This window comes from Polypterus senegalus, chromosome 11 (assembly GCF_016835505.1).
Source record: "Polypterus senegalus isolate Bchr_013 chromosome 11, ASM1683550v1, whole genome shotgun sequence".
NCBI classification, from domain to species: Eukaryota; Metazoa; Chordata; class Cladistia; order Polypteriformes; family Polypteridae; genus Polypterus; species Polypterus senegalus.
In genome coordinates, this window is record NC_053164.1 from 86,721,199 (window position 1) to 86,747,132 (window position 25,934).

Here is a 25,934-nt window from a genome sequence, read left to right on the forward strand (position 1 = left end):
TCATGTGTTGATGGGCATAAAATATCCATCCATCCCCATTTTTGTAGGGGGGGTCAAATAATAACAGTTTTATATAACATATAAAAGCAAAAATTGTGACATAAAATCATAACCTATTGTTCAATAAAATTAACAGAGGTAATGGAACCTATATTATTTTTTGTGAACAAATATAGAACTACATCTACAAGGTAAATATCAATAAAGTCAAATGTATACAACATATGAGAGCAAGAACAGAAACGTGGCTCACTGTAGTCATTAGGGAAGCTATGGGATATCAGTTTCCAGTGTTTAACCTGGATATTATCTACATGACCAGTCTGCAGTTACTCTTTGCAAATTCTGAAATTCATTCATGTCTAGATTTTCTGTGATGTTTTTCTCAAGTGCCAGAATGACTAAATTTCTCTTCCTTGAATACAACATTGTTCGGCGGAGTGACGTGAGAATGTAGTTCGAAGTAGAGAAAGAGCTTTCGCATGCAGCTGAAGACACACCAATGATGAGTGCTGTGACATATAGCGAATGCAACATAGGGAAGGCCTCTTTGTACCCTGAATGCATTTGCGTGCTTCAGAGAGATTAGCATCAGCTGGCAGTTTATTGATCAACATTGCTTTTGCCACAGCAATTTCATTTTGCAACCTCATGCTGTTTTGCTCTGTGCCTGCAAGTGCCTGAAGTGGTTTCAGGAGAGAATGATCAAAAAATAATTCTGATTTTGGCAGGAGAAGCTATGTGGCCCAATAATTCAACATTTCTCTGAGAGAATCTTGTCTCCATTTCTACAATAGCTCTATCAAGAATGCTGAACATAGCTCTTTTAAAAGTCTGATAAGGAGCAATTTGTTCATTACAGTCACCATGCCCAAGCGTAGACACGACACTACTATCAAGCTGTGAATTAACTTTCCATTTCCTTTTGAGCAAATTGGTAGGCCTACTTTCACACTGAGAGAAATGCTGAATTGCATTGGCTGGTTTCAGCACACCAAGCACATGACGGAGGAATTTTCCTGTATTGAAGAAATTCTGCTTTTTTTAATTGGGTCAAAAGACCACATGCCTCTATGCAAATGTCAAAAGGGGCAGTGTCAGCCTCTGCTACCTCTGAGAGAAGCCCCCTTATAGCTTCCTCATTGTTGACAATGGACTTTGTGACATCATAATGACTGGTCCATCGTATTTCTAGAAGTCTTTTCACTGTAGGTGTACCGTATGTGTGTGAAAATGTCTGTGACAAAATGTGTTCAATGAATTTGACCAGTTAAAGAACTTCTTAGCCAGAAGTTCTGATTCCATTGCATGTATCACTGCTAAATGATGCTGGTGGTTGTAGCAGTGTACATATGGAATGTACTTACCAACTTTGTTTTGTAACAAAGCCTGGACACCACGCTTCGCCCCAGACATGACAGAAGCACCATCAAAACACTGACACACTAAATTGTATGGGCTGTAACCTAGCTCAGATAGATGTGACACAATTTGGTTACAAATATATTCAGCATGAAGCTAATTCAGTTCAATTAAGCCAATCAGGTATTCTTCAGGGATGGAGTTCTGGATGAATCTAATCACTACAGACAAATTCTCAATGTTACAGCGATCCCTGGTACCATCACTTTTAATGCAATGTCCAGGAGAGTCAGCTTTTTCATATTTGGTCCTGATATCTTTTACCACCAATATTGGCAAGAGTCTCAATTATTTCATTTTGAATTACATTAGATGTGTATTTTGGGTTGTCTGGGATGTATTTTACAATTTCTGCAAGTCTGTCATCTTTGTTGATTGTGTAATCAAACAACAAAGGAAAAGTCCCTCCTCCCCACCTATGTGATTGTGACCACGCAGAGGACTGCAAGGAACTGAACGGCTTCTCCAATGCTTTTCACATAATATCTATTCTTTTCTATCTAGGCTGGACCCAGTAGTTGAACTATGCTTTCACCCGTCTCTGCCCGGCACCAATACTTTTGCCATGTGTAGCGGCTTTAGAATGGCTGCTGATGCTTTAAGGGAAGACAGACACACCAATATTTGGAATTCTGCCATTTACTCTACAAAACAAGCAGTAAGGGGCACAGTCAGCCCACGCAGCGTCAGGCGCTTTCTCAGTCTCCTATAGCAAGCCAAACAATATGCTAATGAGGCTGGATCTCCGTTAAACCAAACACATTTAAAATCCATCTCTGCCGACCAAAAGTGATGACAGAACATCAAAATACATTAATAACCATATTACGTGATGTTTCTATGCAGTTTCAGACAGAAAACAGTAATTCAAAACTTGTCAGCTTACCTTACCAGCAAAAGCGTCAAACGTTTGCCAGGAGTCTGCTGTACACTGCATGTGTGTCCTATCGGTGTTACATTAATTGCACTAAAACATCTGAGTGTCTTTCCGAATGCGCGCTTGGAAAAATTAATTAAAGTGGGCTGGAATGGGCGATCCATATTTAAGTCAGGCAGACCGGACAATATATTTTGTTGAAGGCAGAGGTTTAGAGTACCCGACATAGGCGCAGAGCTGGAGGATTGTGTAGGCTTATCTACATCTTCCGGAGTGTCAGTTCCTGACATGGGTGCTCTGTGCTCCGTGTTGGTGGCAGCGGTGCCGAGCTCAACCGTGGAGCAAGCACTTGCGGAGGGACAGTGGTTGAAGATGTCCGCTTTTTAATAAGCCACCTATGCATAGCCTTTGGTGTTACTAACCAGAAAATAAAAGAAGAATGGTACGTATATGCTGTTTTAATTAAAGAATGCGGTCAACAGTTTCAACGTGCTGCAAAATGAAATGTGAGCAGCACGGTGCCTGTCTAATTGGAAATCAACTCAGTTTTGAAAATCAAATGTTATTTTTCTCCAGGAGTTTTCATTGGACGGACAGAGCATTTCGCAGGGTGGCAGTGCCCACCCCAGCCACCGCATGGTCACGCCTCTGGTGACGAGACACACAAGGCCTCATTTCACTCTATTATAAACTTAGCACCTACAAACCTAGGCAGAAGAGCAGGCTTCTCCTCAGATGCAACAAGCCCTTAAAATCGGGACTCCCTCTTTTTTTCTGTTTAATTTCCGGATTTAGCAGATTAGTTTGCTTTTACTTTGTAATTATTTTAAGATATGCAGCAGATGAAGCCACAGATGTAATGATGCACATTGAGCTGCAGCTTTTCCATTTTTTCCACAGGCAGCGCACTTCACAACAACCAGCTGAATCTTAATGACATTTCAGCAGTGGTTACAGACAATGCATCATACTGTTTGAAATCTTACAAAGAAGTTTTAAAAAGGGGTTATGCCTAACAGTGTGCAATCAACCTGCTTGTGTCAGGTCATCAGTTTGGTGGGAGACCCAGCAGCACTATTATATATATTATATAAAATATACAGTGGTGTGAAAAACTATTTGCCCCCTTCCTGATTTCTTATTCTTTTGCATGTTTGTCACATAAAATGTTTCTGATCATCAAACACATTTAACCATTAGTCAAATATAACACAAAATGCAGTTTTCAAATGATGGTTTTTATTATTTAGGGAGAAAAAAAATCCAAACCTACATGTCCCTATTTGAAAAAGTAATTGCCCCCTTGTTAAAAAATAACCTAACTGTGGTGTATCACACCTGAGTTCAATTTCCGAAGCCACCCCCAGGCCTGATTACTGCCAAACCTGTTTCAATCAAGAAATCACTTAAATAGGAGCTGCCTGACACAGAGAAGTAGACCAAAAGCACCTCAAAAGCTAGACATCATGCCAAGATCCAAAGAAATTCAGGAACAAATGAGAACAGAAGTAACTGAGATCCATCAGTCTGGTAAAGGTTATAAAGCCATTTCTAAAGCTTTGGGAGTCCAGCAAACCACAGTGAGAGCCATTATCCACAAATGGCAAAAACATGGAACAGGGGTGAATCTTCCCAGGAGTGGCCGGCCGACCAAAATTACCCCAAGAGCGCAGAGACGACTCATCCGAGAGGTCACAAAAGACCCCAGGACAACGTCTAAAGAACTGCAGGCCTCACTTGCCTCAACAAAGTCAGTGTTCACGACTCCACCATAAGAAAGAGACTGGGCAAAAACTGCCTTGCCTGCATGGCAGATTTCTAAGACGCAAACCACTGTTAAGCAAAAAGAACATTAGGGCTTGTCTCAATTTTGCTAAGAAACATCTCAATGATTGCCAAGACTTTTGGGAAAATACCTTGTGGACTGATGAGACAAAAGTTGAACTTTAAAATATGGTGGTGGTGGTAGTGTGATGATCTGGGGTTGTTTTGCTGCTTCAGGACCTGGAAGGCTTGCTGTGATAGATGGAACCATGAATTCTACTGTCTACCAAAAAATCCTGAAGGAGAACGTCCGGCCATCTGTTCGTCAACTCAAGCTGAAGCGATCTTGGGTGCTGCAACAGGAAAATGGCCCAAAACACTCCAGCAAATCCACCTCTGAATGGCTGAAGAAAAACAAAATGAAGACTTTGGAGTGGCCTAGTCAAAGTCCTGACCTGAATCCAATTGATGCTATGGCATGACCTTAAAAAGGCGGTTCATGCTAGAAAACCCTCAAATAAAGCTGAATTACAACAATTTTGCAAAGATGAGTGGGCCAAAATTCCTCCAGAGCGCTGTAAAAGACTCACCGCAAGTTATTGCAAACGCTTGATTGCAGTTTTTGCTGCGAAGGGTGGCCCAACCAGTTATTAGGTTCAGGGGGCAATTACTTTTTCACACAGGGCCATGTAGGTTTAGATTTTTTTTTTCCTCCCTAAATAATAAAAACCACCATTTAAAAACCGCATTTTGTGTTTACTTGTGTTATATTTGACTAATGGTTAAATGTGTTTGATGATCAGAAACATTTTGTGTGACAAACATGCAAAAGAATAAGAAATCAGGAAGGGGGCAAATAGTTTTTCACACCACTGTATGTATGTATGTATGTATGTATGTATATATATATACACACACACTCACCTAAAGGATTATTAGGAACACCATACTAATACGGTGTTTGACCCCCTTATGCCTTCAGAACTGCCTTAATTCTGCGTGGCATTGATTCAACAAGGTGCTGAAAGCATTTAGAAATGTTGGCCCATATTGATAGGATAGCATCTTGCAGTTGGAGATTTGTGGGATGCACATCCAGGGCACGAAGCTCCCGTTCCACCACATCCCAAAGATGCTCTATTGGTTTGAGATCTGGTGACTGTGGGGGCCATTTTAGTACAGTGAACTCATTGTCATGTTCAAGAAACCAATTTGAAATGATTCAAGCTTTGTGACATGGTGTATTATCCTGCTGGAAGTAGCCATCAGAGGATGGGTACATGGTGGTTATGAAGGGATGGACATGGTCAGAAACAATGCTCAGGTAGCCCGTGGCATTAAAACGATGCCCAATTGGCACTAAGGGGCCTAAAGTGTGCCAAGAAAACATCCCCCACACCATTACACCACCACCACCAGCCTGCACAGTGGTAGCAAGGCATGATGGATCCATGTTCTCATTCTGTTTACGCCAAATTCTGACTCTACCATTTGAACGTCTCAACAGAAATCGAGACTCATCAGACCAGGCAACATTTTTCCAGTCTTCAACTGTCCAATTTTGGTGAGCTTGTGCAAATTGTAGCCTCTTTTTCCTATTTGTAGTGGAGATGAGTGGTACCCGGTGGGGTCTTCTGCTGTTGTAGCCCATCCGCCTCAAGGTTGTGCGTGTTGTGGCTGCATACCTCGGTTGTAACGAGTGGTAATTTCATTCAAAGTTGCTCTTCTATCAGCTTGAATCAGTCTGCCCATTCTCCTCTGACCTCTATCATCAACAAGGCATTTTCGCCCACAGGACTGCCGCATACTGGATGTTTTTCCCTTTTCACACCATTCTTTGTAAACCCTAGAAATGGTTGTGCGTGAAAATCCCAGTAACTGAGCAGATTGTGAAATACTCAGACTGGCTCATCTGGCACCAACAACCATGCAACGCTCAAAATTATTGTATTTTTTCTTCTTCACCATGGCCCTAATACGATTCCGTACGGCTATACCATAAATAGCATTATAAATGCATGTTGCAGTTTTATTATTTATGTACAGTAGAGTCTCGCTTATCCAACATTCTGCATTATCCGATGTTCCACCGCAAAAAAAAAACACATCAACTGGCAACAAGAACTGCAAGTTGCGAGTGTGAGCATAGTCTATTTTTTGTTGCTCCCGACTACCGCAGCTAATTACAATGAAATCTCAGTTTGTGAGCATAATTTGTTCTGGAAATGTGCATGCAGTCTAAAGCACTCGTACAGTATATCAATTCGAATTTCCCCATAAGAAATAATGGAAACTCAGATGATTCGTTCCACAACCCAAAACTATTCATATAAAATGATTAATACAAAATATAAAGTAAAAATACATAAAGCAAATTAACCTGCACTTTACCTTTGAAAAGAATCATGGCTGGTGTAAGTTTCTAAACTCTTGTGGGATTCCACCCAACGGGACAACACGCGGAACAGAGTCCCAAAGGAATTGCGTCTCCTAGCGCTGTAGCAGTTCGCCATAAAAGCCAATCCGAAAATATTGCGGACATGCTATAAGCACCTGCCGTCGATTGGTGATACAAGGCACATTATAAATGTGCAGGGCACAGTATTACTTTTTCCCCCCCACCGACCCTGCCCGAGTGCCTTGTCTGTGTATAGGAGAATGGCAGATCCCGCTATAAATAACCGCGCTGTTGCTGTTTCAAGCTTAATAAAGCTGGTGTTGCTAAAAGTACTGAGACTCCGCTTCAAGTTTTTGGGTGCATGGAGGGGATTTGCACGTCTCAGCACAAACACACACACGCAGTCACAATGCTGTAGTAAACAGTATACGCTCATACGGATGTTGACTATATGAGTGGCTGAGTTAAGGCTCTAGAAACTGCAATTAAATTACACTGAGCAACCAGAAGCTACAGGAATCAACATAATGATGCTACACGATGACGAAACTTGACAGTGAAGAAACGGCACCCGTCAGGAAAGCAGACTACGATCAAAAATGTATTTAAATCACAGGACTGAACTTTAAGTTTAGTATATACTGTATTTAACTTCAGACGATTCTGTAACTGTAAGTTCATTTTTTCAGTTAATTTATTGTTTTGTTGTAAAATTGTTGTAAAACATTATTAGGTTTGTAATGTGTAAAATTATAACAGTCTGACGTTTAATAGGCTTTTTCTTAACACCTGCCATTATCCAACATTTTCGCTTATCCGATGTTCTGCTGGCCCATTTATGTCGGATAAGCGAGACTCTACTGTATATAGCTTAGCTTGAAGCAAGGTCCATATTAATGCAGTTTGCATAAATGATGGTTCAGTTGGTAAAGATGTCATTACCAAGTTGCACTTGTTTTATTTTATTTTAATTTGGTGAATACTCTGTAATACACCTGGGCTTTAAGTCTTGACATAATAGTGTAACTATCAGTAATAATACTATTTTATTGTTATTATAAATATATTGTTTAAATATTATGCAGTTTAATGATAGTAAAGTTGTTTAAAAAGTCACTTTAACGTGTCAGTGGACAGAGATTGTTAACATTAACAGAAAGTGTATTTGGTTTACAAAAAATATTTATTATTTATTCATTTTCTAAGACATGTTCAGTGCAATACAACTTTTGACAAGCACCTCTGGATATTTTACTAAATCTAAATGCCTCTTTGGATGGTTGAAAATACGTTGTCAAAATTATAGTTGAAGTTTTTCCAAAATTTGTTAAATAAAAAGGTTCTATATTTTGACTGCAACTGTCATGCAATGTGATTCCTTCTCTTCATTAGTGCCACCCCCTAGAAAACTATCACTTTATGGGGCCATGCAAACCTGTATTAATACTTGTGCGCACATTAAAATGCTTTCTTTTTGTACAATGCTCATGTGACAGTGGAATAGGTTATTCTTAGCCAGTCTACTGCAATAATTGCAGTTAAAAAAATTAGATCAATATCCACTCATGCATGGGATAAAAATAGTCAAAAACCGTGAAACCGGTATAATTTAGAAAAATACCGTCATAGAATTTTGGTCATACCGCCCACCCCTACATCATATATAACTTCTCTTCAAAACAATTTTTCCACTACTTTCAAGCCAGAAACTTTGGAAGGTTAGGAAAATTTGACAGGTTCTGTTTTTCACTTATTTAAATGGGCCAAAGGTTGAGACTACTTAAAAAAAATAAAACTGAATATGTACAGTTTAATTTGCAGTTTTCTGCTATTGAGTCTTAACAGTCACTCTCACTTTCTCACTTTTCTGCAAGTTAAAAAGTTATATTACACATTTTGAAAAATGCCCCTGGATTTCAGACAGCACGGTCAAAAACTGTCTCAAAAATAATTTACTACCTTAATTTTTTCTTAAAATAAAAAAAACTGACACACGAACTAAATTAAGCATCAAAAGAAAGAAAACAAATATATTCAAATATTACAGCTAATGCAGTTTTCACCAATGTGAACTACATTGCATTTTGAAAATACAGTCTGGGTATTGCACAATTATACAACATAGCAAACAGATGCTTTTGGGGTACCAGCATGGATAAAAGTTGAGATGCCTAGGACCAAGCATATAAGGCTTTCATTAGATTCTAGAGTGCAGGTGACTCAGATGAAAGATTTTAATAAGAAAAAGTATGCTCACCTGCTCAACAGCTTTCTTCACATTCTCCATGGTGTTTGCAGTTACAAGTGCATGGAGTGGCTCATCTTCCCCAGGTAGCATTTGCCCATCCTTCCGGCCTACTTTGCCCTCCTTCACAGAACCTTTCCCCCGTATCATAATTTTAGCACTACACTCTTTCTCAATGTTTTTCAGGGTGTTTCCTCTGCCAAAAAAAAAACCAAAGCACTGAAAATTTGATAATTACAGTACAGTTCAGAAAATTACAAAAACTATACAGTGTCCCGTTAAAATGTATTATTTGTTAACATTTTACTGATTTGTTATGGATACAAAAGGACACTCCATTCAACAAGTTTGTGAAAAGCTCATTAAATCATGTATATTTAAAGCCTGAAAAACCAATACTTAAAACAGTAAAGCCTTCAGGAAAACAGCACTATGCAACAAGTTACAGCATTTGTAAAAAGATTATATTGAAAGAGTGATTCAAAAAGTTAAATGTGCATTTGAATAAGCAAGATACATTTTGGTTACTGCTTCATTTAAGTCTATAAAATAAACTGACACTAAAGAATCTTAAACTGCCCTCCCTTCTGCAGTTATGTACATCTGACACTTTTCAATACATTGTTAAAATACCTATGGACATTAGTTTAAGCACAGTTCTTTGCACCTTAACTAACAGCTTCATAAAAATGTGTAGCTAAATAGAATATATATAATAATAAATATACACACACACACATTATGTACATAACTGCAAAGGTTTTCTTTTGCTGCCAAGAAATCAAGCAAAGGTGGTTATATGAAAATAATGTGGTTCTTGGAGAGCTTTTTATAAATAAAACATTTATGTGGAACTTGGTGTATAATTTAAATGTTTATGCAAATTTTACCCACATTTTCTGATCATATAAATTAAAGTCATTCTCAACCCTAATTCTACTTCATTCTGCTACTGAACCATTAAAATTTATATTACAGATGACTGCGTAAAGACTGCTAATAGAAATGCATGCTGATGGATGATCCTGGTACTGGGGAACAAAGAATGCATCACACTTTTAACATTTCACAAACTACAGAATCACGCTATAGAAGAAATTTATTCCATTCTGATTAAACGGTTCACGGTGCAAAAAACACCCAATAAAATGTAGTCATCAGGGGGATAAATAGGTATTAAAAAAAATACAAAAAAAAACCTACTGGAACATGAGATTACCAAAATTTTGAAATAAAGCTCTATTACCTTGGCCCAATCAGCAAACCAACAAAATTGATCTCAGGATACTCATCTTGAGGGATCATTACTTTGTCACTCACTCTAGTTGCAGGAGGTCTGGAAGATACAGGAAAAAATAAGGTACTGGTCAAAATGTAAACATGTACTTTTTCTTCTTTTTTTTTTTAATCCTCAGATGTGACTAACTCCCTGCACAAGATTATCTAACACAAGGAAAAACCAGTGTCAGAGTACATAAAGGGCAACAATAAATTTTGATGGACAAAGCAGACAGTGTAAATGTATTCAGAACACAATACAATCTGATAAAAAGCTGAATTTAATTCATACTTGTAGTCAGCAGGTGGCTTAAAATCTGGGTTGAGACCAACCATCTCCTGAATAAGCATGTGCCTTTCTTCTTCCAGCTTTTTTCGAGTACGATATTCACGTGTATTCAACCTTTTCCCTTCACTGTTGTAGATAGGTTCAGGGGACGGAGATCTATGAAAACGGGGGGGAACAGGGTAAAAAGGGGGGGAAAAAAAGCAAAAACACACTTTTAGTAAGGAACTTCAGTATTGTGTGGGATAAACAAATGTTTTCTTTCATAAAACTAAACTTTCAAAGGCTGGCAAAATATAAAAATTTTGAACACCTTAAAAAAAGGCTGGTTACAACCGTGAATGTATTTTTTGGCAGTAGGGTGGGAGGGGTTCGATAAAACTTGGCCCAATATCCAAGTTCAAATGTTAGCTCTTCCATAAAGGGAAGTAACAACACTTAAAAACAAAACATTTCATGCCTTAAAGTAACACTAACTTTAAAAGCCTGAACATAGTGAATTATTTTCCAACTTAACCATCACAGGAAGAGGTTATATATTTTTGGATTACTCTTATATTCTTTCATCAATGTTCAACCTTGTTAATTAAAGTTTAGATCAGAGGGTGGCCAGGGACCTAGTAATGGGCACAAGCAAAGAACCCTCCCACCAGCAGCCAAACAATTACATCTAACCACCATAACCTGGATGAAAAACACTGCCAAGAGTAAATATCTTATATTTACTCTATTAACTCAACAGTAACCAATATATGATTTTACACACCTATCCTGTGTACAGGATAAAAAAAAAATGTAGAGAACAACATGTGAATGAGATTATTAATGGTCATACCTAAAAGGTGGGGGAGGAGGGTGACATCTAATAAATAAGACAGGTAGGTCTATTAAGTAAAAAAATAGGTTATTTGCAAAAGCCAGATGGGTTGAGAACATCTAGCTCTTACTCGACCACCTTGAGTGCTGAACTCTGTGTGTCTGTCACCCCTGTATGAAAGGCTCTGTATTTGAAAAAGGTTAGATTGGGAATTTGGTTAAAGAGGAAAAAAAAGTTAAGATTTTTTTGTTCCCTCCCAAAATCAAAGACAGCTTAAAAATGCTGCCTGGTCCAATCAAAAGAAAATAAAGACTGTTAATTCCTCTTAGTTATAACCTTGACAAATCCAGCGCTGATGACCTGGAAAATCTTTCTTTGAGTAAGCTGAAAACTAAGGTTACTTTTTCAGCAGTTTTGTTAAAAATAAATAAAAAAAAATAAAATAGACTGCAATAGCTGCAAAGACTCATGCAACCTTTTTGTTACAAACCCAGCAGTTTGAATCTTGGCCTTTCAAAACCTGTACCCAAAAAAGCAGTCTAAAGAAAAACTGTAAAATCATTTTATAGCTACCTTGGTACTTTAATATAAAATATTTAATCAAAAATAAATTGAGATCTAGGCAATGGTTTTTATCAATCAATAACTCGATTTCATGTTTTCACGTTTATAAAAAAAGTTTCAAAGCCACATAATCATACCTGCTATACTGGAAATATTGCATATCATATAAATGTGCTCGTACCAAGAAGCAGAAGTTGTTTTAGCAAAGCTGACATCAGTCATCAGTGGTGCGCAACCTTCCCAACAGTGCACCATTTCATCAAATTAAAAAATGTTTTTTGCAAAAATTAACTGTAAACAAAACACATTACTTAAAACAGAAAAGACAAACTGGCTAGAGTTAACTAGTATATTTAAATTACTTAACTACTAATAATTTCACGTTTAACCATTCTCTCCGTGTTTATTTTGATAGAGTTGCTTGTGTTGTGATGCTAGCTACTTTAGTGAGGAGCTGTAAATGTTGAGTCTGGAAACAAAATGTAAACAAGCAAATTAACTAAAGCAATCTAACTTAACATCCTCAAACCCACTTAATTCAGTTCTGGTTCATAGGGGACCACATAGCCTATCTGAAAATGCACAAATTCACAGGGCCAAACAACCTTATCCAGTCGGGATGCTCCAATCAGTTTTCTTCTTTAGGGCTAATATTGATTTCATAGGAGTAGAACAGTCCGATTCAGATTTTTTTTTCTTACTTTAAAAACACTAATCTCCAGTACAACCAATGTGCATAGAACCCTTATGTTCTATGTCAGTAGTTCCCCAAACGTTAAGGTATGACCTAATTTTGTGTGATAATCTTCATTGCAACCCCCTAATACAGTAATCAACTGGCTTTGTAAATAAAAGCTGTCCGGCAGTAAAATAGTTATTGAATAATAGAAATACTGGTGCCATCTGTTACCCAGTTGCACAGTTAGCCTGTGTTGTTCACGTTTTCTTGTCTTTCCGCCACACGCCAGGAAGCTTGTGTTGTTTATTTTTAATTGCTGCATTGCTGCTCAATGGCACTGGAATATTCTGGAAATTTCAATTTAGCTTTATTTATACAAGCAGTGACTCTCGAGAAGGCATAAATTCCAAGCTCTGCACTGGAATGGTGAGTGACATATACAATATTGAATATTCAACGATAAGTACTACTTATATCCATTATGTTAAAGATGGATACATTTTTTAAAAGATGATTGGAATCATCTATGTTTGTCAGTAACTAGAATAAAAAGAAATAGATTGTACAGTGAGGAATATCTGAAATATGGTTTTACTGTTCTCTCCAACAAGCCACGGTGAGAAGTTTGTCAAGAAATGTCATCAAAAGTATGAAGCTGTCAAAGCTACTTCAACATTTAAAATACCAAACATCCAGACAAAGAGAAGCCTGTAGAATTCTTTGAAAGAAAGAGGAAAAAAAAAAAAAAAAACTAAACAATCTCCACAAGGAGCAAGACATTTTTACTACTTCAACCACCACTAATGAAGCAAGTTAGAGTTGCATCCTGTAAGCCACATGCAACTGCAAAAAATCAGATTTTACTATATGCTGTTGATACAGTGCAACTGGTGAAAAGGAGGCCGACAAGCTGAAAACAATACCCCTCTCCAATAATACAATCCCAAGAAGAAGCAATATGGCGGAAGATATTTCAACACAAGTTCTTAAAGACATTAAATACAAGTAACTGCTCACTACAGATGGACAAATCCACAGATATTTTCAACTCTGGCAGTGGTTGCAGTGCGACATAATCTTATTTGTACCTCTGGTCATGGTAAGTGGAGGTCCTCCCAGGCAAACACATTCAGCACCAAGATCAACTGAACAATTGCCGATTCTGGTACCTCATTTAATTTTCAATCCCCATCTCCAGATCATTTGCACCAAAATAGAAGTCCAACAAGTTAACAGTCCAATTGAGCGTTACTAAGCCAAACATCATCCACCAAGTATGGTTTCTTTGCACATTCGCTTCGCTCTATCACCCGATTACATTGCCATTGTTTACTCTTCACTATTTATGTATACGCAAGGATTAGACATCAAGTAAACGGTCTAACTTTCCTCCAAGCAAAGTCAGTCTAGCTTTACTGTAACGGCGAGCTTTTTTTTTTAAATGTTTACAGCTGGTTATCACCCAAGTTGACAACCTGACTAACTTTTAAGGCGTTTTTTTATTGTAGAAATCCTGTTGCGATCCTTAATCCCCTCCCACAGTGTGTTTTTTATTGGGCCCACATTTCTATCAAAGCGTCAACCTAGGTATTTTTCACAATTAAAAGTGCAGTCAACAATTAAACAAAATGAAATACTGCACACACTTCATTTACCATAACAATACTCATATTCATATATTAACTAATACACTTTGTACACAAAATATTCATATAATGTTTATGAAGAATCAAACGTAAATGCTTAACAAGTCCACAAAATAAGCAAATAAATTTGGATCTTATGCTAACAAGCTTACTGTTTACTAATCAGTGACTTAAAACTCTAATTTATCTGTTCTTTTTCTAATTCACGTTGTCAGCTATTGTACTAAACACAAACTCACTCATGGCCTATACTCAGCCAAGGAGTGCCCGATTTAAGTAAAATAAAATGAAAGGTTTGAACTCATTAAAGCAGTTTTTCATAATTTCTGAAGACTTATGTATCTGTCAGTGGGACTTTTTTCTATATCTACAATCTCTCCATGCACATCTCCTTTTACTCAGTTTATTACTCCACATTTTTAAAAAGTACAAGCAGAAATGCCAGTCTTAATTCTAAAATCCACCTTGCTTCAGTTTCAGCAGCAAAACGTGCACTTCTTCAAATAATGTAACACTTAGTGTAATGGAAAAAAATAACTAAATTCTGTAAAACTTAGAAAAGGAGGTATTACAAAAAAGTATTTTGAGATCAGCCAATTTAAGATCACTTATCAAGTTATATGGAGTGAGAAAAAAATAATTTTGATGGGCTGATTGATCAGAGTATCAATGCTAAACAACAGGTCTCTGGAGATGACAGGAAAACCAGATACCAAAAAATTAAGAGGAAAATGTGCAAAATCCACAGACAACTATACAATATGCACTTTTTAAACCCCACTCCTGAAAAACAACAAGGCAGACAAAAATGTTTTGCTGGTGTAAGTATATGGTCTATGACTGAATAAAGCTTTTATTTAATTAAAAAAAAATAAAAAACACACACACACACCCCCTGGATAGTCAATTACATTAAAAGGGTATTTGGTCAATATTTTAGATAAATACACAACACGTATTGAATTCTTCCATGGAAACTGCCATGTATACCATTAAACTGTTACATTAATACATACTGAATAAGCTTGACATGGAAAATTTAAGGAGCAAGTCAAACAAATAGATAATCTAAATTAGACAGTTGCTAATACTGTTCAAATCAAGTATTAACAAGAAACAAAAAAGGATGGTGAGCACAGAACCAAATTAGAAAGTATAAAGTCAATAATATATGCAAGATTCTCAAATCTGCTTAACCTAATTCAAGGTAGAAGTCTGTCGTCTCAAACACGTTTGAACAAGCACTGGAATGCTAGATCATACCCAGGCCCACTTACACACAAACACACACCCCAGCACAGGAAATTTCACCATATCATCTAACATCCACATCTTTGGGGATGAGATGGAAAATTGGAGTACAAGGAGAAAAAAAAGCAAACAAAGGAAATGTTACAAACTCTAAGAAGAAATTACCAATTGTACAATCTGTGAATCAGCAGCACGCACTAATCACTGTGCCACCAAGATAAAGAAACATCATAATTTAAAAAAAAAAAAAAAGGCCAATGAAAAGCAACTCTATAATAAGTGTAGAAATAAACTAGAAGCTTACATATTACTGACTTCATAGTGAAGGAAATCTTAAAATGCATAAAGACATTTGTTGAACTTGTTATATTATAACAGCATAATAAATACTGCTTTGTTAAATTTACCAATAGTTGTGCTTCAGTGTGTTGATCCTAAAGAAGGTACACTTAAAAAGTACATTTGCATTTAAATATTCTATTATGTTGAATAAAAATCCAAGCAGACATTTCTTACTGTCACTGGCTTCACTATTTGGCATTAATGCATGCAGCTATTAGCATATCTTAAAATGTAATCTATGTACAGTATACATCAAACCTTACAACTACTAAAGTATGAGAAATGCTAAAGCGTTAAAAGTAATACAGAACTGCAATATGAAGACAAAAAAAAAATCATTAAAGCCCAGAGGGGAAAAGTCTGCTTATAACTTTTACAGAATAGGTCTGCCTGTGCAATAGCCATTTAAATCTTTTGAACTCTCCACACTCGTGCTAGGATTTTAATTACAAAAGTAGATTAAATTATAGTACAAAATCAAAGATGCTTAAATGAGTTTAATAATTTTCAAGACAAGATTATTTCTTCACAATCATGGTATATATTAATTTGCCATATGAAAACTGTGCTCTGAAGTGAAGCATATTTAATAAACAAACAACTAGCCTGGTCTTGTGTTTTAAAGTGAAATGAATGGGTACTTGGGTTCCAATGTGGAAAAGAAAAAAGCATTAAAACTTACCGAATACAACCATTTTTCAAACCAAAAATTTGAATATTGACCAAGATCTTAACATTATACATATACTGAGTATGGTGTTTTAAAGAGGAAAAAAGCAAGATTTATTGTTTGCACAAGGTACAATAAAAAACTCACTTATGTGCGCTTTCCACTAGGCTGCCACTCCTTAGGCTATGTAAAACAAAATGTGACAGGCCAAAAATAGGAAAAGTATAGGAAAAAAATCCTCATACAATTTTGAGTAATTATCTTTCTGCTATTACAAGAGATGGCAGTACATAACCGAAGAAGCAAAAGTAGGATAAGTAGAATATAACTTGGTGAAGAGGGGCTGCCATTATTCCACCCACACAAGTCACTGGTAGCTGAAAAGCAAGCAAAGTAGTATACTTACATAGAGAAAAAAGTATGAAGAATCTGTGATAAAATGTATTATTTCCAATGTATTTCAGTTGCCAAACTCACGAGTCCGAAATGCACAAAGGCACATTTTCTCAAGATGAAACGTTTGGTACCCCAAAGTAGAAGTATTCAGTAAGTTTTAAGACTTGACTTTATATTGGTATCCATTAGTTCTATTATAAAATCCAAGAACAGGCTAGTTTTTTTTTTTTTAATTCTATTTTAAAAATATGCTTCATTTTAGAACACAAATATATTATGCTAATTGGTAATATACAATGATTGAGAAGAAATCAGACCTGAAAGAACTTATCCTTTAAAATTTTACCACAGCTAACTTGATCAGTCAAAATCCCAGGCTTAACATCTTACTCAAATTAAGACTAAAGTAATGTAATATACAAGGTTAATGTGTACGGATATTAAAAAAAAACAACACCTAAATGTTCAAAATACTGTATATACTGCACTGGAGGAAAAAAAAAAAACTATATGAAAAATTTTTGCTCACTGCAGCAGAGTGTAACAATATATAAATAATTCATGTTGCAACTTAACAGTTAATCCAAAAAAAAAAAACTAACATTCAAAACCCTACAGAAATTATTCTGAATAAACACATTTAGCCTTTATTATAATCCAAAAATATGCACTTTTTGAAACAATCATTCAAATTAGTATATAAAAAGTCACAACAAAACAATCTCCATTAAGAGGAAAAATAAATTTGTAATGGCAAGTATACTCAACAAAGTCAGCATTTAATAGGATTCACTGCGGCTGAAACCAACATAACTGATTAAGATGACTCCGTAACTGACAGTGTATCACATATTTAGGGGGGCCTTCATATACCTGGGTGCTAAATATGATTTTAAACTGACAAATTATTGCAATGTAATCTAATTCAAAAATCTTTGCTGCTTAAAATCTGATGTTTAGTTAAACTACACTAGTAGAGAATATTTGTACTGATTCATTTACTTCAATTAACACCCAATGGTACTAAATACAACTTTACCGCAAATCTGCTCATTGCTTACTTGCCGTTTTAAAAAAAAAAAAAAAAAAAGTTAAATACTGTGCGCGGGTTAAAAGCTTTGCCCAACCTGTCCTCAGGGTTAGGAGGGATTCCCAGGTCTCCTGTACGCAGTTTACGAGTCAGGTCTTCAATCTGCAGTTGGACTGGAAGAAATCAGGTTAGGAAAGAAAACAAGGATGGAAGAAAAGATATGGTTACCAAGAAAAAAAAACTAATTAAAGGTTAACAAATGTACAGTATTAAATGTTTAAAATATCTGCTTATAAGAAGGTGCATTTACTTACATAATATCCTTCATATAGCCAAATACATTTTTACAAACACTCTTATATGACAGCTACTTTACCCTGCTAAGGAAAAAAAATTCTGACCAGAACCCAGATTTTCAGCTATAAAAGCTGAATAATCTTGTTTTCATTAACAAATAATACAAATAAAAAAACAAATTACAAAGTCATATTAGATAATGGAGCATAAACTTTCTAGACTATTGCTGTAAAGCTTAATTATGAGAGCATCTTAAGTATACTGATAAAACTTTTTTCAATTTGTCTAAACAGGCTAGAAGATACTATTTACAATGCAAAAATGATCCAGCTGAAATATATCAATCGTCAACTGTTTAAAAGCATCTAAAGCAATCTTTTCCCATACAAAAGTTTTGTGAATGTCCAAACAAATAAGTACAAGCTGAAAGGATAAAAACAAATTTAGTTTTAAAAAGTGTCATTTTAAAACTGCAAAATGCCAATTAAGAAATGCTTCTAAGTTTACATACCAAAAAGCGAGCAGCCATTACCAAAAATCAGAAATATTTCACAATACAACCCCACAAAAATACCACTTTCCTCAATTAATTTTGATGTAATCATTTCCTAAAAAGGAGACAATGAGCTTCTAGTGCCAAAGAATGATTCTTCTTTATCAACTAAGCAAATGACTAGCTGGCATAGTTTTTGATTATAAAAAAAAAAAAAAATCCTGCAAATTCAGAATTGCACAACCTTTTCTTCATAGTGTCAGATAAAAAGGAAAGCAACAAAAGCATTGTCCGCTGCAAATGGAGGATGGATGAATATCACCAAACTTGGTTCTCCATGCAACATGCTGACAGAAACAGCAAAAACACTAATGCTAACCTTGATAAAAATGAAGAAAAACTGAAATGTTAAGATCACAGACAAGCTCTACATTCAGGCCACTCTATAACTTTTTAGCCTTTGCAATGCTTAACTCAATCCTTTCAGGAAAAAAAAAATGTACACAAACAAGATGAAATGCATATGCCAAACATTTGCAGCACCATGAAGAGTTACACTATTTAAAAGAAAAAAGTCAACAAGGAAGAATGCCAATCAAACCAGAAATGTCTCCAGGGTTATCAACAGTGGTTAGGTTTGTTCTTTACAGAAAGCTTTCCGCAATTGCTAATGGATGCCCAATGATGGTATGCAAACCCCTATAAAAAATTCCAGTTAAAAATGCAGCATCACCTTTTAGTTAAACATTTTCAAAAATATTCTAAAAACAGTAATTCTGGCTTTGTTAGTAAGAACATATTACAATGAACTCTGACCCTGAAGTGCCTTTTTCTCTCATACTGTGATACATGCCAAGTGGCAGTATTTTCAAAAACATAATATAGTAAAAAATGCTCTGCTAGAGGGTGCAAGATAATGGATAGAAGCAACATAAAAGCAGAGTTAAATTAGTAGTAGTTAGAGAAAAGGTTTTGGTACAAGGCCAGGAAAATGGGAATCAAAGTAATGAGCGTAAGAAAGGACAGCAAACAATCAGCACTCTGTTTAATTGCACCTCTTTTTTTGTTTTTACTTCAAGCTCAAGTGTTGATGAATATTTAAGTTGCAACCAAGGATGATTTGGATTGGAGGAATTGTTAAGGTTTAAAAAAAGAAAAAAAAATCTAAATAATTCTGCAACTTTGGGTAAACGTTCTTACTAAGAAAGATCCTTTGGATTTAATGGACACTGCACAAATATAAAACAGAAATAACCTACAAAATGCTTAAAATACAAGAGAAACCCAAACAATATATTTAACATTGGGATATGGATGATGCACCTTCAGCAGAATACATTCATATACTAGTTTCAGTTGTGTATACATATTTTTTTCTTTTTCAATATAAAACACACCACAAAAAGCATTAACACACAACCCATATTTGTAAAATAATTTTAAAAACAATTACCTATATATGCTCGCTCTTGTTCACGAGTGAGCCCTGGTGGAATTACTGTAGGCATTCCAGGAATCACTGTTTTCTGATCTGGAGTTTCACTGCTCCAGCGGCTTCTTTTTCTTGATTTTTTCTGATTGTAATCTGAAGCACAAGTATTGGAGACTTAGACTTAACTTGTTAACTATTACAAAAATCCACAGGGAACAAAAACATTTTGTGGCATTAAATATCTATGCATTAAATTTTTTAATCCTGCTTAAGTGATTTTATAACAGCAGTGGGATATACAGCATAATGTACATTACAAATTAATTACACAATGCACAAAAATTGGTAGACATGTGATGAGTACCATAACATAGTATTTTGACTGAAACAAATAAAAGCACAATGCTGTGCAACATTAAAAGCAAAGTTAATGATTATTCTTAAGTGATGGTTCAAGGAGGATATAAAGTGCCAGACTCTTATGTTTTGGTTTAACAAGGAAAATGTTTCTCTCCATTTTCACCTTGCATCCACACTACCATCATTTTAAGTGACAAAAACACTTGACAACTCACTCCAAAGCCAGAGACTTTTGAAACCATTTAACACACTGCTACACCATTTCTTTGAGGACAGGCAAAAATGAAGATTTCTGATAAATCTTGCTTATTATGCCTCATTCCCGATTGTCATACAGCATGTAAAACGATGGCCAATGCGGCTGAAATATGAGCCAAAAAAAATCAAAAAATTGCAAAGCAGGCTTAAAACTGTGGCAAAAAAAAAAAAAATCTAACAGTGCATCCCTGGTTCAAGATATCTATGCTGAATGAATATCAAATGTACTTGGAAAATTTGCATTTTTGGGCCTTTTTAATATACATGACAATACTTTGTAAAACAAATGAAAATGCTAGCAAGGACAGTGACAGTTTTCATTTAAAAAATGCAATTTTTTTTAATGAAAATGTAGTGTGAATATAGCCCAAATGGCTTGATAAATATCACCACTGAAGAGAGATTAAAGCAAAAAAATGGAAAACAAGTTCAGTGAGTTGTAATATACCACAAATCATAGAGTAAACTGATAAATGAAAACTTTGCCTGTAGGAAATACTAATAGACTGCATCAGACGAAAACACAGGGAAAGTAAAACTTAAGTGTCATGAATGCAGAGTTAGCAAACAGAGGATTCCTATTGAAAATGTGCACAAATGCCCACAATGTCTTCTGTCTTGGACTTTACTAACACTTATTCTAGAAACATAAAAATCGTTTAAACTTAAGAATGCTGTTTAGGCAGAAACAAAAAAAGTCTGTGAAATGTACACAATGTCACTTTTTCGATTCTATGCTTTTTTTAAGCAAATGATTGTCAAACGCTAATGATAACATGACCTACCCAAGATAAGAAAGCAAAGAAAATGTACTATGCATTTCACAGCTTATGCATGTAAAATGCATTTCATAGGTAGTCTTAATTTCTTACCAACTCCATCATCTGCCCACAAGTTTCGCTTAGACAGAACTGGAAATGACAGACTCTACAGTTTGACTACCCACGGTTAATATTCACTTGCATTGTGGGGGCAGCAGGAAATTTTATTAGGCCGATACATTAACCAACACCAAGGGATTATAAAATTTCACTCTGTAAAGTGTGACATTTACACAAAATTTCCTGCTCTGCTAAAATCCTCCAAAATGTATCTTATGTAAACATCTCAAGATCAGGGGCTCTCAACTTCAGTGATGAGGGCCCCATGTGGCTGGAGGTTTTTGTCCATTTCTTCTCTTAATCGCACTACTATCTTAATTATGCAGGCCGATATTCTCTAGCTTCAGTTTTTGCCATCCATAAACTGAAAACTGCTTGTTACATTTCTAAATTTTGTTCAGTTTGAAATGGATAGTTTCTCCTTTTAATGTTCTGATTATTCAAGTATCTACAAATGAGCACTAAAGTACTTCTTTCAGAGTCACTTGTGCTAGTGTTTCCCCTACACATAAAGATTCAGCAGATAAAGATAAGAATTAAGAAAGCAAGCATCACATAAAAACAATTAAAAACATCGGAAGTGGTCTCCCCTAGACTTTCTCGTAGAGAAAGGGATGGATATTTGAGGAGTAAACCGCAAGACAATGCTTTTTATATTATGTATATTAAAGAACGATCAACAACAAACCAAATCAACGTATGTAACACTATAAAAGGTAAACTTCAATAAATCGGACTCTGCAGCTGCATAAATGGTCCGAAAGTTGATAGAAATCTGTTTTGTACCTAATACATGTATGCAAAACGTGGTTGACTTAAGTGAAAGCGTATTCAAGTTATCTTGTTTACACACACACGGAGACAGGATTCCAAAATTGGTACTTGCGGACTCGGAGATCTAAAACATCTGGATTCATTAAAAACGACAATTTTTGGACGATTACAATACTAAACTTGGCATACGAGAAAGTAAAAACTAAAGCATTTAAAGAAAACGTACAAATATGTGTTAATTTCCTGTAAATGTAAATCTGACAGGGCTGCTCTTTTCCATATGAAAAATAAAGGGGAAAAACGGGCCAGCTAATTAAAAAATGAGATCGACTAAAGGTAAAAATAAATGACTGAGAACAAAATCCTGCAGCCACGGGGGGCTCCGCAAAATTGAATTTAAAAAGCCCCGCACGAGAGTACAATATTCGGAAAAGGTTGTCTTTCCCCCAACCTGGGCAAAATTAAACAAGCCAGTGTGATCGTGTCAGAAAGTGTGAACGAAACACAGGTACGCTGTTCCTTCTGGATGCGCTGAAGTTGGTCTCGCAACACAAAGAAACTTGCTGTGGTTCAAATGCGGCGGTATGATTAGCTTATGTAAAGTGGCGTGTCCTGCGATCGCCATTTTGTCTTGGTCACATGATCGATTGACGGGCCTAAGGCCTATATTCCAAAGATGCTCAATTACTGTTAAAAAAAATAGTTCTCTATTAAATCTGGGTACTCGACAGGGTTATAATCTATCTGTGCAAGACCGGAAAGCCCAATTTCACCGTGCACACCGAGAGAACGTCCTGATCCCACCTGTGCCACGTTCCACTGTCATAAGCTCGCTAGCCTAACACGAAGGGCGCGTGTCTCCTTACACTTATCTAGCCACTTTACAGAATTCAAACGGTATGCTGGCGAAATCAGACCGGCCCTTGGTGGCTATGAATAAACAGTTCAAAATGACGTGATGCTGTTACAGTAACTAATTAGCGTGCAGTGCGCAAACCTAAGCACAAAAGACGCAACGTTCAAAATTTCCGTACACTTTTTACATTTAATCAACCGACTGTTTTACATCAATATACATTTTTGATTGACTGTTTACGATCGTCAAATACCAACATATATCACTTACTTAATAAACCCACACAGCGTTCAAATAAAACCTACATTTTATACCCCCTCCCCCATCGAGATGCTATAAGAACGTTATGAATTTTTTCACTTTAAATGGGTCACTTTTGCTTCACTGTTGACCATTCTCTAACACAATTAAAACATTTCAAATAAACACATTAACGCAGTACATCTGCCTGCGATACGTTACCTAGCGTTACTGCACCGTCACTTAAACGTTACCATTTAATAGTATTAATGATATGAGAGTGGTTTGCTAAACTGAAGCTTCTAAATCCTTCTGACTCTACACGATAACGCATGCAACTACGTGTAACATAAACAACGCCATTGTTTCATACTCACCTCCAGCTACACCCTGCGCGGAGCCCCCAATTCCTTGTTGTTGCTGCAGTGGCGGCTGATAGCTGCCTCCCGATGGTGGCGGATACTGATGCCCGGTTGAAAAACCAACTGGCGGAGGTAGTGGTGGTTGCTGGAAAGGCGGTGGTGGCGGATAGGGAACTGGAGGTACCGGAGGAGCCATCATTCCGGCGCCAGGTCCTGCTTCAAAACCGCGTTTCGCACCGATACTCGGATGCAGTTTCCCTAGTGGGGTCGCGTTTGCTCCTGTCGCCATTTGACCCCCTCGGTTATAGAAATCAAACTCCGTTAAATTTCGTTCAAATTTAAAAAGTAAACAAAAAGAGCGTTTTTAATGAGAAAAATACGAAAGGTAACTAATTTAAATTACTTGTAAAAAATTTCTTTCTTTCCAGAACTTTCTTCTCAGCGATAGATCAGCATGGCGACGCAACTTGCACAATGGGAAAGACAGACACTCAACCTCGATACCCATTGGCTGCCGGATATGTCCATTAAATTCAAACGGCATTATTATTGGTTCATCTAAAGTATGACGTCTCTTCCTTTGGCTTATGGAAATAAGACGCAAGGGATTGACCTTGTCAATCAAGACAACTTTCTTTCCCTATTGGATATCTGATAGATTCCCGCGGTGAAAGTATAAAGAGGTGGACCCTACATAATTTTGATAACCATTACAAAATCTAACTCAAGCATCCATTTTGAAGTCTGTCGTGGAAATGGGTGAAGCGTGTGGGTGGGATGTTATTGTCATGGGTTCTAATAGTCAAATCGAATGCAATTAGTTGTACACTTTGAAAGGGTATTTGATTTTTAGGGCACATCTTGAATATTTATGAAACTGTCAATGCACATACAGTTTTGTTGAAAGTTCAATTTAAATTGTGAGGTTTAAGAATATAAAATGGTTTTAAAAGCCATTCCCTCAGCTTTGGCTCATCTAGTTAAAATGGTACAGTATATTACACATCGCCTTTATTAAAGACTTTGTTGCTAGAAAACAGGGATTTTTAGACAAAAATGACAACAATAAAATTATTTGTATAACCTTCAGTAAAAGAGGTTGTAAGTTCAAAGATTATACTACAAATGTTTCTAACAGCAAGAACAGAAATCTTTTTCTGTTGCCACAAAATTAAAAAAGTTGTTTCAAAATTGTGAACAACATATAAAAAGTATTTACTCAATTAGAAGTATTCACATTTTATTATTGTACAACTTTGGATTTAGTTTTGGCTTTTTTGAGGCTGATAACAGAAAACAGCTCTTTATTGTCAAAGGAAAACAGATGTCTGCAAAATAGTCTAAATGGATTCCAAATCTAAATTACAAAACAATTGATCACAATTAAGTATTCACTCCCATCAAGTCATTATTTAGTAGATGCCCCGTGACCCTGTAGTTAGGATCTAGCAGGTTGGAAAATGACTGACTGACTGACTTCTTTGGTGGTCATGATAGCCTTGACTAAGTTTCCTATTCTTCTCAGCAAAACTGGTCAAGCATTGTTAGATTACATGGGGATTGTGAGTGAACAGCCATTAAGTCCAGCCATACATTTTCAATTGTACTGAGATCTGGACTCTCAATTGAATACTCCAGGGCATTAACCTTGTTGTTTTTAAGCCTACCTGCCTGCCTGGCTTCATTCATTCATTCATTGTGTAGGTTAGGCCACAATGTTGATATGCCACCAAGTTGTTATTTATACTACAATCAACTGAAACTCTTCGAACTACAGACAGGTGGTCACCAATTAACTCATTACACTGCACAACAATTTTTTTGAAAAGTCTTGGTTCCTGAATATTTGTTGTTGATTGTGACAGGTACCTACTGGGTATGCACAAATATAGTTTTGGCTTTACTGCATCACGTAGGAACTCTGAGACATAGACATTTACAGTATATGTTTACTGGCAATAACATATTTAGTCACATTTATGTTTCACATAAGCTATTAAATTTAACAGAATTAAAAGTGTTTTGCTCCTGAATTTCTTTTGTATTCAATGTCTGGTGCATCACGTTGCAGTGTCCAACAGTAGTCAGCAAGCATTGACGGATTCCAGTTGCCCTGGTATCGTTTCTCCATCATAGCAATGTCCTTGTGAAACCTTTCACCGTGTTCATCACTGACAGCATCGAGATTTGTGAGGAAGAAGTCCAAGTGTGAGTAGAGGAAATTAATCTTGAGTGACATATTGCACTTCATTGTCTTGTATGCTTTAAGAAGTTTATCAGCTGAACGTAGTTTGGGGCTCTGTAATTGCCCAGAAA

The 25,934-nt window shown here is 36.3% G+C and overlaps 1 protein-coding gene across 1 annotated transcript in view; it reads right to left on the bottom strand.

Annotated features, from left to right (window-relative positions):
• sf1 (splicing factor 1) overlaps positions 1–24,092 on the bottom strand; it is a 33,438-nt gene extending 9,346 nt beyond the window's left edge. Inside the window, exons 1-6 of the mRNA XM_039769187.1 lie at positions 23,634–24,092; positions 19,909–20,040; positions 17,763–17,838; positions 10,277–10,429; positions 9,953–10,042; positions 8,719–8,902 (exon numbers count right to left, since the gene is read on the bottom strand). Coding sequence (XP_039625121.1) covers positions 8,719–8,902; positions 9,953–10,042; positions 10,277–10,429; positions 17,763–17,838; positions 19,909–20,040; positions 23,634–23,907 — 909 coding nt within the window. The 5' untranslated portion in view covers positions 23,908–24,092. The remainder of the gene's footprint in view (positions 1–8,718; positions 8,903–9,952; positions 10,043–10,276; positions 10,430–17,762; positions 17,839–19,908; positions 20,041–23,633) is intronic.
• Positions 24,093–25,934: the final 1,842 nt, after the last annotated feature.